Source organism: Corythoichthys intestinalis, chromosome 4, assembly GCF_030265065.1.
Source record: "Corythoichthys intestinalis isolate RoL2023-P3 chromosome 4, ASM3026506v1, whole genome shotgun sequence".
Lineage (NCBI taxonomy): Eukaryota > Metazoa > Chordata > Actinopteri > Syngnathiformes > Syngnathidae > Corythoichthys > Corythoichthys intestinalis.
In genome coordinates this window covers 43,112,064-43,130,162 of record NC_080398.1, presented here as the reverse complement: position 1 = coordinate 43,130,162, position 18,099 = coordinate 43,112,064, and the positions used below count along the sequence as shown (strand labels likewise).

The 18,099-nt window shown below is 40.1% G+C and overlaps 1 protein-coding gene across 1 annotated transcript in view; it reads left to right on the top strand.

Moving 5' to 3' along the window:
* Window positions 1–18,099, top strand: part of fam171a1 (family with sequence similarity 171 member A1) — a 51,959-nt gene that overhangs the window by 17,955 nt on the left and 15,905 nt on the right. Inside the window, exons 2-5 of the mRNA XM_057834107.1 lie at window positions 4,729–4,956; window positions 5,506–5,598; window positions 11,985–12,143; window positions 12,534–12,710. Of these exons, the coding sequence (XP_057690090.1) occupies window positions 4,729–4,956; window positions 5,506–5,598; window positions 11,985–12,143; window positions 12,534–12,710 (657 nt within the window). The remainder of the gene's footprint in view (window positions 1–4,728; window positions 4,957–5,505; window positions 5,599–11,984; window positions 12,144–12,533; window positions 12,711–18,099) is intronic.

Genomic DNA, 18,099 nt, shown 5'->3' with positions numbered 1-18,099 from the left:
GCCTCTTAGCACTCGATGTGTAGAAAACGACGTCATTGTAATCTGTTTGAGGCAATGCATGAGTGGTAGTGTTGTATCGGTCGCGAACGATTCGTTCTTTTTGAACGAATTGTTTTGGTGAACGAGACCGAACTAATCATCATCTGCACTGATTCGTTCTATGAAGTTGGTGCTTGTTCGCTGCGTGGGAGGGCGTTGAGCAAGCGGCAGCGTCTTCTGACATCGCACACGACCAATCAGACGCCAGCCTCATCGCGGGCAGGGGAGGGACCGGAAACAGAATCAGGGCGTTTGTCACTCACGTCCACGTGTGGCCAATAAGCAGCCAGCGTGCAGGCAGGGGGGCAAGACTGAGTTTTGTCACTTCCCGTTCAGTGACTCGGTCCTCCGGTTCCTGACCTAGCTTGCTGCTAACTTGATTTTCCAGTAATGACTATGCGGTGAATGAATCAGAAAATGAAAGGAAATGACTTTGTCACATATTTGTTAACGTGGAGCCTATCAAATGCTGCTCAAACAGACAAAAACACCACACAAATCTAGCGAGCATTGTTTAGAGTAGTACTTTTCTCAACAAACTCGTGACTGCCTATAACGACATACTATCAAATTTACAGTAATTTAAAACACGGGTAGCTACGAGGCAAGCAAAAGCTGAGCTGCGGTCGCGTGACGGCAGTGAAGCGGGCAGAGAACTGTCACTATATGGAGGCTTCATGGCAGCGATATTTACCTCATATGTGCACAGAAAAAAATATTTAGTATGATCACCATAATACTGATTTGCAATGAAACTGTATATACATGTCAATTTTTTCCCGAGTGTTTTAATTTTTTTTTCGTGTCAGCGTGTCGGGTGTTGGTTGGTTTGACAAATTATGTCAATCCGTCCATCATGTGCTACTCAAGCGCCCAAAACAACGCACGCAGACACGGGAGATGTCGCAATATGTCTACATTTTTCTTAACAGACTAATGAGAGTAGAAAGGCGACATCGTAAAGAGCTGACAATTATTTCTCGTCAGCATTTGACGATCTGAGATGCGGGGACGACAGGGGAGCTGACCGGATTATTTTATTTATTAATACCAGTGCAAAAAAACAATATGATCACCATAATACTGATTTGCAATGAAACTGTATATACATGTAATTTTTTTCTGAGTGTTTTTTTTTTTTTTTTCTTCGTGTCAGGTGTTGGTTGGTTTGACAAATTATGTCAATCCGTCCATCATGTGCTACTCAAGCGCCCAAAAAACAAAGCACGCGGACACGGGAGATGTCGCAATATGTCTACATTTTTCTTAACAGACTAATGAGAGTAGAAAGGCGACATCGTAAAGAGCAAACAATTATTTCTCGTCAGCATTTGACGATCTGAGATGCGGGGACGACAGGGGAGCTGACCGGATTATTTTATTTATTAATACCAGTGCAAAAATTCAACACGATCATCTTAATACTAAAAAACAAAAATACAACAGAGCGAGATGTAAATATGATGTGTTGGTCGTTCCATATTCAGAAATTAAACTTTCGATGTATTTTTATTTTCGTGACAGCAAACATGCTGTATATGTGATTGTATGTGTGATCAAGAACCTGCTAAAGAAAGTCCGTGCGCCCCCGCCCCCGCCCCCTACTCCCCTCACAAAAGGAAAATGTTTAACCGTGTCCTAAATCGAAATGCAAGCACGAGCCATGACTTTGAGCCCATAGAACTAGGACAGACGACGCGGAAGTTCTCCCTCGCTTTTGCAGCAGCAGGAGGGAGACGAGGCTGTCTGTGAAAGCAGAATGATACCGCCTGTCACTCATTTCTGAAACTACGACGAGTGGTCAATGTGGAAGAGAGGGAGGGACCAAGCAATGTCACTTCCCGTTCAGTTATACTGCGAAGCGGTCTTTGGTGATTCGTTCGGCAACGTCACTTCCCGTTCAGTAACCGAACGATTCGTTTGGGCGGGGAGGGAGATGAGGGGGGCGAACGATTCGTTGAACGATTTGTTTGAACGAATCTTTTTACTGAACGAACCGGAATGGATTCGTTTGCTCAAGTGAACGACAAATCTCGTCACTAATGAGTGGGTCATTCCGCGCATGCATTAAATGCATCAAATATTTTAACGTGATTAATTTAAAAAATTAATTGCCGCCCGTTAACGCGATAAATTTGACAGCACTACTACATAGTGCTACAAAAATATTAATCACAAAAACAAACGTAACCACAATTAAACTTTGTCACCCTTACTACTAACTGGTGAACAGTGCACTATTAATTTTGCCTCTTTTCTGCCTTTTGCATGGTCAATAAAATTGTGATAGTTCATCTTCCTGCTGCTGCGCATTCATATTTTATCTCCTCCTTTGCCCAGCGTGCATGTGTGTAACTCTCGCCTCCACAAGCCACCAATTACCAACCCCTGCCTCTCCCCTCTTACCTCTGGGCAGCTCATCTCATCTCTGCTCACCAATTTAAAGGACTGCTTGTTTAGTCTAGTTTGTAAGCAGCCAATCATATTGCGGGCTGCATTCTCCAGTGAGTTAAAATGTCACACTAACCCTGCCATGTTATACTTTCGTCTTTTCTGGCCTCCCTCTTGGATATCTGTTTATTGTCATCATTGGCACAAAACGAGTTAATGTGCTTCAACGGTGGTCCCAGTCTGAAAAATACAGTAATGCATTAACAATTATTACAACTTTTATCTTCACTGTATTTGAGGTGTTGATAAGGGAAATGGGCCATTGTTTTTGAAAGGAAGTTGCATTGGTCCAGGAAGTCGTCACCAGGATGAAATGTGGAATCTGTTCTTTGCAAACTGGAGCCAAAGGGAAAAACAACAAATAGTATAAGAGATGACTTTCAGTCTAACACAATATTATCCAGCAAGTGCATGTATGTACAGTCATGTGAAAAAAAATAGGACACCCATTAAATATTCAGTTCTTTATTAAGAAATGTTCACATATCAATGTCTGATCTTGTTTTTCTTTATCTCTGGAAAATAATTATCAAACTACAGGTAAACAACAAAAATTAACATTGTTTTACTCATTAAACCAAATATATCAACAAAAATGCATATTCTAACTGAGGAAAAAGTTAGGACACCCTACCACCTAATAGCTAGTGTAACCCCCTGGCTGAAATAACTTCAGTGAGACACTTTTTGTTGCCATCTACCAGTCCTTGACATTGGTCTGAAGAAAGTTTACCCCACTCCTCAACACAGAATACCTTCAGCTGTGAGATATTTGAGGGGTTTGTTGCATATACAGCCTGTTTCAAGTCACCCCACAGCATCTCAATGGGATTAAGATCTGGGCTTTGACTGGGCCATTCCGTGACTCTCCATTTCTTCCTTTGCAGCTAGTCCTTGGGGGATTTGTTGGTATGTTTTGGGTCATTGTCATGTTGCAGGGTCCAGTTTCGCTTCAGCTTTAATTTTTCCTCAGATGAGCTCACATTTTCCTCAAACAGCCTCTGATACACGACATAATTCATGGTGGATTCTATGATGGTGAGCTTGCCAGGTCCTGCTCTAGCAAAGCATCCCCAAACCATGACACTTCCACCTCCATGCTTCACAGTTGGTATGAGGTTCTTTTCCTGGAATGCTGTAATGTGTTTACGCCAAACACGTCCTCTGTCGTGGTGTCCAAATAATTCAACTTTAGATTTATCTGTCCAAAGAACATTATTCCAGAAGTCCTGGTCTTTGTCTACATTCACTCCGGTAAACTTCAGTCTGGCCTTCATGTTCTTCTTGGAAAGCAAAGGTTTCCTCCTTGCACACCTCCAATGAAGGTTAAAGTTGTGAAGTCTCTTTCTGATTAGAGGCATGCACTTCACATCAACAGTAGCAAGAAATTTTAGGGTTTTGGGAGATTTCTTTTACCATCTTGCAGCCTGCTCTCAGGCTGACCTTGCTTAGACAGCCATACCTGGGCACAAGGGCAGTTGTTTTGAATTTGCTTTGATTAAATGCGATCTTTTGTCTTGGTTTCTACGTTGTGTTGATTTAAATGTGATTTTTATGGTCTTCATGTGATGTAAAGCACTTTGAATTGCCGTGTGTTGAATTGTGCTATATAAATAAATTTGCCTTGCCTTGCTTTGCCTTTTGAATAACCTCCACTTGTAGACTATTTTCTGGATAGTGGAATGACTGATTTTATTATTCTTTTGAGATCTTTTGAACTCCCTTACCAGAATCACAATCGTCTACAATCTTCTTTCTTAAGGCCTCACACAGCTCCTTTGATCTCACCATGGTGTTTTCTCTCACTTTAACAGTCAGGGGCACACCAATCTAAATGTGAGGTCAAAATAAGGCAAGCGTCCTCCAAAACACTGGGTAATGATGTTCTAATCATGTGCACCTGATTTGATACACCTGTGTGTGATTTTAGCCATTTTAAGTGGGATTGAATTCGGGGGTGTCCTAATTTATCCCTCAACAGAAATTGCATTTATTTGAAATTACATTTTACCGAAAGTTATTTAAAAAAAATCTTTTTTTTTAGTTTTAATTGTTTAGTCCTATTACTTCAATGTCTCAAGATTGTTAAAATTGATATTAAATATCCATATGACCAAATATGTTAGAAAACACACAGGCTTCCATAGGGTGTCCTAATTTTTTCACATGACTGTAAATTGTTAACTTTAATGACATTTGCAGCACACAGACATCGTTGTCTTGTGTTTTTGTTCACAGAAGTCACTCTGAAAGTCCACCTGAGTGATGCCAGCACTCAGCAGCCTCTGACTGGCGTATCTGTACAGCTCTTTGCCAACCACACTTTGGTAACCACGGAAACGTCACTGGTTGACGGCAACACTTACCTGCGCTTCGCATACCGCCTGGGGACCCCGCTAGTCATCATTGCAACCAAATACGGATACGTGCCAAACTCTGTGCCGTGGACACCATCCCGGCTACCTGGTATGTGTCGCATATACTGTATGTGAGTCTATTGCTCTCCTGCTCGATTGTGTAAAATGTGTGGGTTCATGCCAGGTGTGTGAGCTAATGAGTGGCCCGCTCCATTACTAATTTATTAAACTCCCTGCCAAAAAGCCAGCCAGGGGGGCCTGCCTAAGCCTTCCTTTCACAAACACGCACGCTCATCTCCCAAATCGGCCACAGCGCATCACTGACAAAGAAGCAGTCGCGGGTGGGGGCAGGCATGGTTATTGTAAGCCAACGGGAACGCCAGCCAATTGGATTATCACGCTTACCAGTTCGGAACAATGGAGGAATGAAAGGAAGGAAGGGAGAGTAACGAAAGAAGTGCAGTCTGCCGTGTCAGTCTTGTGTCCTGTGCTGCCAACGGGAAGCAAGCTTTATTAAAAATTTATATAGATGGTTTAATGACGTGTTATGCCTTATAGTAATCAGTCAATTATAGTCAGGTAGATTTTAGATTGTTTCCATCAGTCTTTTAAATCAGCTTAGTTAATGCACTTTGTACACTTGTTGTTTGTCTTCCAGTGTTTTCCTCCATTAGCCTTAATCTTCTGCCTGAGAGAGCCGCTACTCTGACGGTCTTTGAAGATTTTGTGGAGATCGTGTCAGATTTCCAAGGTAACTGCAGTTTTTTTTTTTTTAACTAACCTGTCTTTTTTTAGTACAGATAAAATGTTTCAATTGTTTTCTTACTAATGCTGCTACCTTCATTGATTATGTACGTACAGTGGGGCCTCCAGATATAAGTGACCTGTCTTGCAAGTTTTTTGTGATATGAGTGGTACAGGGGACCGGTAGCCAAGTTGACCACACCAGAAGGAGCCTCAATTAATAACTGTAATTTCGTCAATGTAGTGCACACCTGACTAAAGCCGCAGGTGTCATGTTTTAATATGGGAGAATTACACAGAGAGGTTACACAGAACCATTTTGATTGGTCAAAAATACATTTATTAACCAAATTAACATCAACATGCCGAATTGCGTCCTCCTCATTCATATGAAGACACCTATCAAATTGGGGAGCCAGACACCACAAGTCCGACTTGTGGTTTATGAAGCAATCTGAAACCATAAAAACACTTAACTTAAAAAAAACAACAGGTCACTAAATTTACTAAGAAGAAAACAAAAAATCCACTTTACCTTGCCTTCGAAGATTGAAGCACATAAAGTGCTTTTCAAATTCCCTATTTTATTCTCTTATCAACTCAGGGGTGACAGCCATCAGCGCTAGCTCTAGAATAGCAGCTTTGTTTCAGCACACTGTGGCTATCAATCCTCTTTAAATCTGCGCAAACACCTACAGGTAGCCTTAACTGTTCTTCAACATTGCAATCAAGCATCAGAGAGATGCTTCGTCGGCAATAAAGTCTTCTGAGTCCCGGTTGAAAACGGATATTCTGCTCTCGCAGTGTCCTCTCGTATCAAACAGTGGACATCCAGCTTTCTTAAATCAGCCTCATCAACTATTGTTAGTCTTATATAATTCCTATGTAGCGGCACATAGCATCGGATGGAGCCCTGTTCATCAATAAAAGTTTTTGATGAAGTCTGACCAGGAGGGTGGCAAGCTTTGCAACAGCCGAGAGTGGCCCTGGCATCAAATTTGGATATTGTAAAGATATGGCTAGTCTTAAATGGTTCTTCTGTTGTGGCACTGATGGTTTTCTTTTGACAACAAGGCGCCCATGCAAAATACATGGAAACTCTCCTTCTCACAGAGTTTTTGGAACACTACCATAAGTTAAGCATACGACTCAGAGAATCTATTGCAAGGGTACGTTGGCATGCGTGTCTACACATGGAAACTCAAGAGTGTTGTCATTACTTGCGAGTCGTAAGAGACTTTGGATGCACTCAGACTGGCAACGTCATTATGACACGCCGGGCTGTGGAGCAAAATAGAAATGGACAAGGAAATGTCCATTTTTAAAAGATTTTTTTTTTTTTAACGAGAGAACATGAAGCTCATTTGTTTAAAAAAAAAAAAAAAAAAAAAAAAAAATCCATAAAAGAGCCGCTTCGTTATAAAAGACGCAGAGTTCAAACTGAGAGAAAAAAGTAGCTGCCTATAGACTGAAAATTACGCTAATCTTGGTGGACAAACTATTGACTTGTAAATATTTGTTCCTTCATTATCCTTAAAGCTTAAGGCTGTTTCACACTAGCGGCAGAACGGTGAGATAAGGTGCGCCGCAACTCTTTCATTGTGTATATGGGAGGGGACTTTTCAGTGGTGGAAGTAAGGTGGTAACGGCAGTTCTGGACGGAGTGGCTAGTCTTGAGTGAATTTTCGCCAAGGGGCGGGGCCCAAAATAGAATCCTTCACAGTGCTACCGTGCTGACATCAACAATACATCCAATAGCAGAGGAGCAGGCATACTGACATCTTTGCTATCAGGCTGTTTAGGCAGATGGATACACTCAAATCATGGCTGACAAAACTTTGATAAATAGGCTTTCTTTTTTTTTTTTTTTTTTTTTTTTTTTTTGCGAGCTCTGGGACACTCAAAATGTCTCTCATAATTCTCCTTGCTAACCTAAATAATATTTCGATGCATGTTTGTGTGGTATTGTAGTTTACAATTTTGGGTGTTCATTTAACCTACTATGCATGTTTTTAGAATGTGGGAGAAATGTGTAGGCCTACACAGAGAAAACCGCTGATCCAAAATTACTAAGATACAAAGTAAATAATAAATTAAGTAAGTATAGAAAAATAAATCATTTAGCAATACAAGAAAAGTGTGAAAATAGCTTACTCCCAAATTAGGGTTTTTTGGAGGTAAACTATACATGATTTAAAAAAAAAAAAAAAAAAAAAAAAAGGGACCTGCATCTCAGGAATAATAAAGACACGCTCTATTTTAGAATTTCATGATGTTGAATTTCACTTTTTCTTTTTATAATCATGCACATCATATTAAATGTAAAAAAAAAAAACTGCCTGTGCCTGTCTTTGGCTTTTGTTAGCATTTGCCTCGTGTGTTCAATCACTTTTAAAGTCCGCCTTTGCAAAAATGAATAGAGATAATGCCTTTGTCAACCAACATCTTTGAACATGTTTGATTCTATTGGACAGAGCTTTTTCAATCAGACAAAATCAAATTAGTTGTCTTTTGTTTTCTGAGTATATTGTGTTTTTGAGCTGACAAGGGAATCATTTAAAGTACTTGCTTCATAGACGCACAATAAATATACAGACACCATTCACATGTAAACTGTTGCCGTAGGGTAGTTTATGCCCTGTCTGACACACTTCTAAATGTTTGTCCCGACAAGGCAAGCCCTGGGGAGAGATAAACCATGGCGTGTGGCACGAGGGGGATAGAAGAATGAAATGGAGGGGGAAGATGATCCAATCTGTGCTGGAAAGTGGGGATATGGGTGGAGCATTTTGAGAAAAGGGGGGGATGGGTAAAAGTGTCCAACAGAAAGAAGAGCATGAGGTGAGAGAAATGTGTAGGGGGGGGGGGGTCCATGAGGAGTTGAGGAAGGGGACATACAATGAACAGAAATGAGGGTGTTTCCTTTCAAACAAACCAGGGCAAAGATTGCAACCTCAGCTCTTACCGTTATCTTTAACCCTAATGTTGCTCGTTATTTGAAATGTGCATGACAGAACTAGCACCTCAAATATACAAACCCTTACACACAGCTGGATGCGTGTGTGCTCACGCCTTAGGAATGTTCTGTTGGACCACAATGATATCACTTTGCCAAGCCAGCCAGCAGTGTAGTATTACGGTACTCCTATTTATGGAACTTTATTGATGTACTGTATACTAAAAAGATGTCAGGCATGGCACCAGGACAATAGTTGGAGTTAGCAAGGCCTAATGACATTTTGAAAACATATTCATACATATTATCCATATCAATACAGTATACATATATACAATAGACTTATAAAATTCAACAAGGCTGCTTCACAAGATGCTGATCAGCAAATTGTTAGCACTTTGAAGACACACCTATACCTCTTGTGTAACGGTTATCGACATGGTGTTAAGAAATGTCCGACAGTGAATATGACATCTTGAGTTAAAAAAAAAAAAAAAAGTACTTCTAAATGTTATTATTACTCAAGTAATGTTACTTCAAAATAATATTTCTCAAGGAAAAGTAGTAATAAAAAAAAAAGTACTTTAGTACAAGTTTTTAAAAAGTCTTTAAGTAATTAGTACCATTGTGAATAAATGCTTACAATATTTTTTTAAACAATGGTATATTTTTTTTCTTAGCACAACACCATCTATATGAACTATTACTAATATACTGTACTATAAACTATTACATGACCATTTTAGGCCAAAGAGTACACAAAAATAATCAAATTCAGACTGGTAAAATCTAGAGAAATGAAACATTCCCCCTATTAGAAATAGCATGAGTGCCCTCTAGTGGAGAGAAAAACATATGTGACAAATAATAACTAGGGGAGAGGTTAAAATCCGAACTTCCGAGTATTGTTAACTCTGTGTTAAATAGTTTAATTTTTACGGTGCTTTAGAGACTCCACACTATTGAACAGGCCGGCGTAATCATAAGACTTTTGACTGCAAGCTTGTGTGTGTGATCATGTGCCTGTATTGTTACGTCTGATTGGTATAATGGAGTCATGTGATTATTGTTGTGATGTCTCATTGGTGGAACTGGTGAAGACAATTTAGAAGTAAATGGTATTAGAGCTGGGAATCTTTGGGCACCTAACGATTCGATTACGATTACGATTCGGAGGCTCCGATTCGATTATAAAACGATTATTGATGCACCCCCCTCCTTTTTTTTCTCTTTTTTTTTTTTATTTTTTATGTTTTGTACATTAGTTCCAAAATTGTTCAAAAATACTCTCAGGCTAAACCACACCACTATTTCAGTATCAAGTGAACATATCGCAGTAAACAAATATACAAAAATAACATTAAATAAAAAACTCCAGTCCCCATTCTGTATCAGCAGCTTTAAGCTACATTCAATTAATTTAATGTTGGGAATCAACCGTTAAATTGCTCCCGTTATTCCATAATTTCCCTTTTGTCTACTTTCGACATGTGAAAGTTTTAAAACTATTTTAAAGATAGATTCAAGTCAATATTTTACCGATTTAGGAGTATTTTAGATAAAAAGTTAATTAGGTTTGCTTGGAAGGTTCGCTACAACAGCCTTGCAGGGAAGTGTACTGCTTTAAGATGGCGGCCGTTTATAACGCCCGCATCTAGCTTTTTGTAGATGTGCTGCTAACACTACCAAATCTATATTGCATCTAGTCCTATATAAATGATATCCACCGTAACATTATATGGATGTACTTTGTAGCAGCTTTTCGGCAGCAGTCAGGTATGTTGTTGTGTTTTTTTATCTCGTTGCATGAGTTGAGCTAGAGCCGTGAGTTGAGCATTGGCATTACCCGAGGGGCCGGGTAATGGGAAGCATGATGTTTAGCTACTCTCGCTCCGTTCTGTCCCGAAGACCGCGCGGCGCGCTGAGTGTTGTGTACTTCCGCTTTACTTCGCATATTTTAATAATCGGAATTTGGATGTTTGTGAATCGTTCTCGAATCTTCCACGGCCGAATCGCGAATAATCTAAGAATCGGAAATTTTGCACACCTCTAAATGGTATGGTGTGGTAAAACTACTCTTGGAAGTCCATTTTCTTCAAAAGTTACTCAAGTAAATGTAACACATTACTACGCACTTCTGCATGCCGATGTCCAAAAAAGAGCTCAATGGCATGTCCAGCTTTGATTGACAGCAAGTCAGATCTTGTTCTTCAACAAGTCCCAGCACATGCTGCGCATTCAACCTTGTCTGCATTACTTTTTTTCCCTCCAGATGTCATATTGGGCACCTTCTGACTTGTCGTAAAACTATGGCAGTAAATCCCATCGAGAGAATGCTGTAACAAAGAAGGGTGAAGTAGTGAAATATTTAGTGCAAGTCATCAGAGCAAGCTAATGACCACAAATACTCTCAACTGTTGTATGCAATAAGCGTTTAGTGTGGCAAATACCGTATTGGCCCGAATATAAGACAGCCCTGATTATAAGACGACCCCCCCTTTTTCAAGACTCAAGTTTTGAAAAAAGACTTTTCGAACACCAAATTTTATACAGAAAATAATTACAGTACATCCGAAACAAATGATTATAATATATTTGAGAGAAACAGCATGTTATATTGCCTCATTCAAATCTTAATATCTGTACATTTAAATATGTAGACTAAAGCGCAATCACATTCGTAAATGAATGGCTTCTGGTTTTTGAAATGTAAATAAACCAATCTATTGTGATAAAACAACAAAATTGCAATAACCTCATTAACCATCAAAGTGAAGTCTAACTGTAACTGTAGTCTTGAAACAAATCTGAATAAGGAAAAAAATTGCAATAAAAATTTGCAAACTGGTTAAACTTGAGAGAAGCTGAGATCTTTCATGACAGAACATGGCCTCAATGATATCTGGCGCCATCTAGCATCGTGAATGGGTATAATGTCTAGACCACGAGTATAAGACAACCCCCTCTTTTTCAGTCTTATTACAATGCAAAAAACACCGTCTTATTTTCGGGCCAATACGGTACAATACATTTTTGTGTATATAAGGAAAACAATCTTGTGTTTGTACTCAATACACAATAATATACAGTAATGTATTACGTACTATATAGTGTGTTATACTGTATAAAGGTTATGTATATTGTATATGCACTACTACTAGTATATATTGCATACTCTCTGACTGTGAGGGCTGGCAGTATGAAACTGAAACATTATCAATTACTGCTAGCCCTGAATGATGATATAAAATAGAAAAGGCGCTGTGTGTGAACCCCAAAACACTATTTAATCTAGTATCGTTACTGTAAGAGTCATGAAAACGAGAAATTGTGCTGTGTTATATAAGTAAAAACTACAGACCTCCTTCTTCTAAATAGGATTTGTCGCATTCGTGTCCCCCAACAAGTGTGTGACGTCTGTGTCTGTATCCCTGCAGGTTTTAAGCACCAGCCTAGTATTCGTTTCCCACGCCGCGCCTTGACTCTTCCTGTCAACACTTCCTATGCCAATGTGAGCGCACTTCTCACAGTGGCGGATTCCTCCTCGCACATCCAGCACTTTCCCTCCCTGCAGGTCTCTGTCAGCAATGGCACAGGTAGGTGCAACAGGCAAAGAGCATCGAAAAGGAAGGTTGATGGAAGTGCTGTGGTCTGCTGTTTGGGAAATGGAAATGAGGGTGGCGAGTATAGAAGAACGAATAGTTAGTGAAATAGCACAGCAGAAAGGCTGTACCTGGATTGAATTGACCCAAATGGACCTCTCTTTTTGGAAAAGTGTGTTTTCGTTTTTGTGTGTGCACACGTTTTTTACTCCCTTAGTTTCAATAGCTGTCAAAAGACCCCCACCCAGCGTAGCCAATTCCACTGCTCGCCTTCTTTCCTGCCCTTCCCTTGTTTTCTTTCCTGTCTGTCATACCCTTTCTGACATCTCTCCTTTATCTCTTTTACTTTATGTTACTAAACCCCCACCTTACCCTCTTGTTCAGGAGCTGAGAGGCCTCTGGAGCTGACTCCTGTGGTGGCTGTTTCAGTACATCTATTTGCCAGCGACGGACTGGAGCTGCAAGTGAATGAACCAATCACAGTCTCTGTCCCCTTGCCCGTAGACAGTGACCTGAAGGAAAATGATCACGTCCCCGCTTGGAGATTTGACCCACGTTTGGGTATGTACTGAAAGAAACACTCACCCAGGGAAGCTTTCTGCTGTACCAAGCACGAGGTCGGATGTCTCGTATGGATTTTTTAGTAATAAATAGCTTCATCCTCCCTGAAACCAATGCAGTGTAGTCCTGTCGGTTATAATATAAAGTAATATACTGTAAATTCTGCACTATAAGGTGCACCTGGTTATCAGTCACCAAACCACCAAAATTTCTTAAAATTTAAGAAAATATTAAACACTGAATAGAATAGATCAATAGAATCTTTTGTCACTGTAAACATAGGCACTGGTGGCCATGCAGAAACTAGATCATAATGGTACACAGATTATTTTCAGTGTTTAAAAACTATTTGCTTAAATACAATATGTAAAATGGATAAATATATCTGAATTATCCACTCATATTCAGAAATGGGTGAGTAAGGTGATAATAAAAATCCATAGATAAGCCACTTAACTCTGCAAGACACAGGGGTCAAAGCGTGGGGGAAAAACTGGCTTGTAAAATGGAATTTCATTTTATTTATCTCAAAAAGCAGCATAAATTCAAATCACATTTGTGTTTTACCCCCTGCTATCAGAAAATTGCATGAAGTTGACTGTTCTTTACATGGTCAAAAAGAACTATCAACTGCGATCCTGAAATCCAATGCCTTTCAGATACTGTTCACATCGCCTACCAGGCTTATTTGCATGGTGTCTTGGGATCTCTATGACAAGATATGATGCACCTATAGTGCTTAAAGGGACAGAACTCCCAATGATCTTATGTAAAAGACAGTTGCACAAAGTATTTAAGTATCTAAATTTTGAATCTCTTTTAGACTTCTGAAATTGGAGGAAATGATGATTAAACACTAAAAAATGGCACCACTTGAAAAGTGCAGCCATTTTGCAGCACCCTTTATACTCGCAAACATACACACTGGTAGACTGTCACAGGTGCTTTATTTTTTCTCTCTCCACGATTACACAGAAAAATGAAATTATGTCGTGTTTCAATTTATTAATCAATATTCTTACCACTAGGATGCATATAATAAAAGTGTTGTCTATTGCTAAGGCGCTTATATACAGTGGGGCAAATAAGTATTTAGTCAACCACTAATTGTGCAAGTTCTCCCGCTTGAAAATAGTAGAGAGGCCTGTAAATGTCAACATGGGTAAATCTCAACCATGAGAGACAGAATGTGGGGGGGAAAAAAAACAGGAAATCACATTGTTTGATTTTTAAAGAATTTGTTTGCAAATCATGGTGGAAAATAAGTATTTGGTCAATACCAAAAGTTCATCTCAATACTTTGTTATGTACCCTTTGTTGGCAATAACGGAGGCCAAACGTTTTCTGTAACTCTTCACAAGCTTTTCACACACTGTTGCTGGTATTTTGGCCCATTCCTCCATGCAGATCTCCACTAGAGCAGTGATGTTTTGGGGCTGCCGTTGGGCAACACGGACAGATTTTCTATGGGGTTGAGATCTGGAGACTGGCTAGGCCACTCCAGGACCTTGAAATGCTTCTTACGAAGCCACTCCTTTGTAGCCCTGGCTGTGTGTTTGGGATCATTGTCATGCTGAAAGACCCAGCCACGTCTCATCTTCAATGCCCTTGCTGATGGAAGGAGATTTTCACTCAAAATCTCTCGATACATGGCCCCATTCATTCTTTCCTTTACACAGATCACTCGTCCTGGTCCCTTTGCAGAAAAACAGCCCCAAAGCATGATGTTTCCACCCCCATGTTTCACAGTGGGTATGGTGTTCTTCTGATGCAATTCAGTATTTTTTCTCCTCCAAACACGAGAACCTGTGTTTCTACCAAAAAGTTCTATTTTGGTTTCATCTGACCATAACACATTCTCCCAGTCCTCTTCTGGATAATCCAAATGCTCTCTAGTGAACCACAGACGGGCCTGGACGTGTACTTTCTTCAGCAGGGGGACACGTCTGGCAGTGAAGGATTTGGGTCCCTGGCGGCGCATTGTGTTACTGATAGTAGCCTTTGTTACTGTGGTCCCAGCTCTCTGTAGGTCATTCACTAGGTCCCCCCGTGTGGTTCTGGGATTTTTGTTCACTGTTCTTGTTATCATTTTGACGCCACAGGGTGAGATCTTGCATGAAGCCCCAGATCGAGGGAAATTATCAGTGGTCTTGTACGTCTCCATTTTCTAATAATTGCTCCCACAGTTGATTTCTTTACACCGAGCGTTTTACCTATTGCAGATCTTCCCAGCCATTCCTCCATGCAGATCTCCTCTAGAGCAGTGATGTTTTGGGGCTGTCGTTGGGCAACACGGACTTTCAACTTCCTCCACAGATTTTCTATGGGGTTGAGATCTGGAGAATGGCTAGGCCACTCCAGGACCTTGAAATGCTTCTTATTAAGCCACTCCTTTGTTGCCCTGGCTGTGTGTTTGGGATCATTGTCATGCTGAAAGACCCAGCCACGTCTCATCTTCAATGCCCTTGCTGATGGAAGGAGATTTTCACTCATAATCTCTGGATACATGGACCCATTCATACTTTCCTTTGCACAGATTAGTCGTCCTGGTCCCTTTGCAGAAAAACAGCCCCAAAGCATGATATTTCCACCCCCATGCTTCACAGTGGGTATGGTGTTCTTCGGATGCAATTCAGTATTCTTTCTCCTGCCAACACGAGAACCTGTGTTTCTACCAAAAAGTTCTGTTTTGGTTTCATCTGACCATAACACATTATCCCAGTCCTTTTCTGGATCATCCAAATGCTCTCTAGCGAACCGCAGACGGGCCTGGACGTGTACTTTCTTCAGCAGGGGGACACGTCTGGCAGTGCAGGATTTGAGACCCTGGCAGCGCATTGTGTTACTGATAGTAGCCTTTGTTACTGTGGTCACAGCTCTCTGTAGGTCATTCACTAGGTCCCCCCGTGTGGTTCTGGGATTTTTGTTCACTGTTCTTGTTATCATTTTGACGCCACAGGGTGAGATCTTGCATGAAGCCCCAGATCAAGGGAAATTATCAGTGGTCTTGTACGTCTCCATTTTCTAATAATTGCTCCCACAGTTGATTTCTTTACACCGAGCGTTTTACCTATTGCAGATCTTCCCAGCCTGGTGCAGGTCTACAATTTTTTCTCTGGTGTCCTTCAACAGCTTTTTGGTCTTGGCCATAGTGGAGTTTGGAGTGTGACTGACGGAGATTGTGGACAGGTGTCTTTTATACCGATAATGAGTTAAAACGGGTGCCATTAAAACAGGCAACGAGTGGAGCCTCTTTAGACCTCGTTAGAAGAAGTTAGACCTCTTTGACAGCCAGAAATCTGGCTTGTTTGTAGGTGACCAAATACTTATTTTTCCACTCTAATTCGGAAATAAATTCTTTAAAAATCAAACAATACGATTTTCAGTTTTTTTCCCCCACATTCTGTCTCTCATGGTTGAGGTTTACCCAGGTTGACAGTCCCCAGTCCGGTATTAGGGTTCCCAGGCATCCAATGTACCCATTCACCCCATTGATCCTTTTTTGGTATAGTAAATTTAGTACATTTTACTATTCACAATTGCATTCTAGCCATTAATTGATATTTCGTGGGATGCTTCATTGTGCCACAAAAGGATGAAAATCATTCAGTCATGAACCCCTGCATGTCAAATGTTGCAAATAATAACAATAGGTGCCTGTGCCTGTAAGGCAGATCTTAGGCAAAGCTGACTTTATGTGGCATTATCTGTTTGGTTTTTGTGTACACACTTTTGTGTGCACTTAAAGTCCTTTTTGAAATGGACTATATGCCTTATAATCCAGTGCACCTTATGTATGAATTCTGATTGGGCATAAAGAACCAATTTTGATGGAGCATAACTGTACAGTATCATATTGATCCAGTATACTGCTTAAGACACACATTCATCATTCATGGAACATATGATTAAAACAATAAAACTAATAAAAAATCATTCGTGAATATATATTTTTTTAATACAAATGACAAATAGAGTATACTACGGCTGCAACTTTCGATTATTTTAGTAGTCCATTAATCAATGAACTAACTAGTTCCAATATCGAGTAATCTGACAGGGAACATACAAAATTAAACTATCTGAGCTGAGCCTCAAACTGTATAATATATATTTTTTTAAATGAGGATCTAAGTACAACAAAAGAACAATTGGCTAACTTACATAGCAAAAGTCGGCTAGCTTAAATGCTACAAAATGCTAACTTTTTTTTTTTTTTTTTTTACAGTGCTCTTAACAAATGGTTCAAACACATATTCCCGCCCACAAAAAAACTAAATACACCTATAAACTAAATTAAGAATGCATTAAAAAACATTAGCACAAACAAAAACTTAGCTTATGTTGGTCTTAACAGGGAGCAGCTGGATTCAGCCATGTGAAATTAGTTATGTCATATTCAATGTTGCCAGTAGAGGCAAGGGTAGAGATTCCCCCCCGCCCCCCAAATCAATACAACTAAATGCAAACACATTCAAAACAAACCATTACCACGCACCTTTAATTAACCGAATACTCGAAGCAGCAAAATTTAATTCAAGTCTTTTTTTTAATCGAACTACTCCAGTTAATCGATTTATCGTTGCAGCACCAGAGTATATTGAAGCACTAATGCACCTTATAATCAGGTGCACCTCATGTATGAAAATTTGTTCATTTGTAGTGCGCCTTATATAGTCCAGAAATACTGTACACTGAGGGGTCTCATTTCAATTCCGATTGAACATCGCTGGTTTGCGCAGACCTATCGCTAGTCCTGCCTAACGGCCCCACACAGTCTCTTTCGCAGTGTGACACACCTGCTTAGTCAGCGATGAAATCATCTTTTGTCCGACATGTCTGCAATGCTAAACCAAAGCTTGAAAACTCAACAGCTCCCACAGCTGTTGTTTTAGAACATTATCATCTACAAAGGATAATGCATACACACTATGGATCATTGTATGCATAGTGCACTTAGGCAAATAGGGGCCATTTGGGGGCATCTATTTACTCAACTGCAGATGGGAAGGGACGGTCATTTGTTAAGGAGGAGGTGTCAAGTCATGTCAAGTAATAATTCAGTTGAAACTTGGCAAAAAATAATAACCCAAGCGCACTAGGTGGGACAAATAAATCATGTGGCTACCAGAACATAATAACGATGCACACAGCAGACACAATCATCAGGAAAATAAAAACCAGTTGATTATTGGGGCATGGCATTTTTCAGATAAGAGCTTGTTTTGTTTCGCAAACACAGTTGTAATTGTAAGTCAACAATAATGAACTCGTCTTTGCTTTAATCCTCATACTGATTGTATTATAGCTTTTTGAACAAAGATCTAACTCTTCAAAAGAGGCTTTGTTTGAAAGGGAAGAAACACATGCACATTTGTTGCCTCCGCGC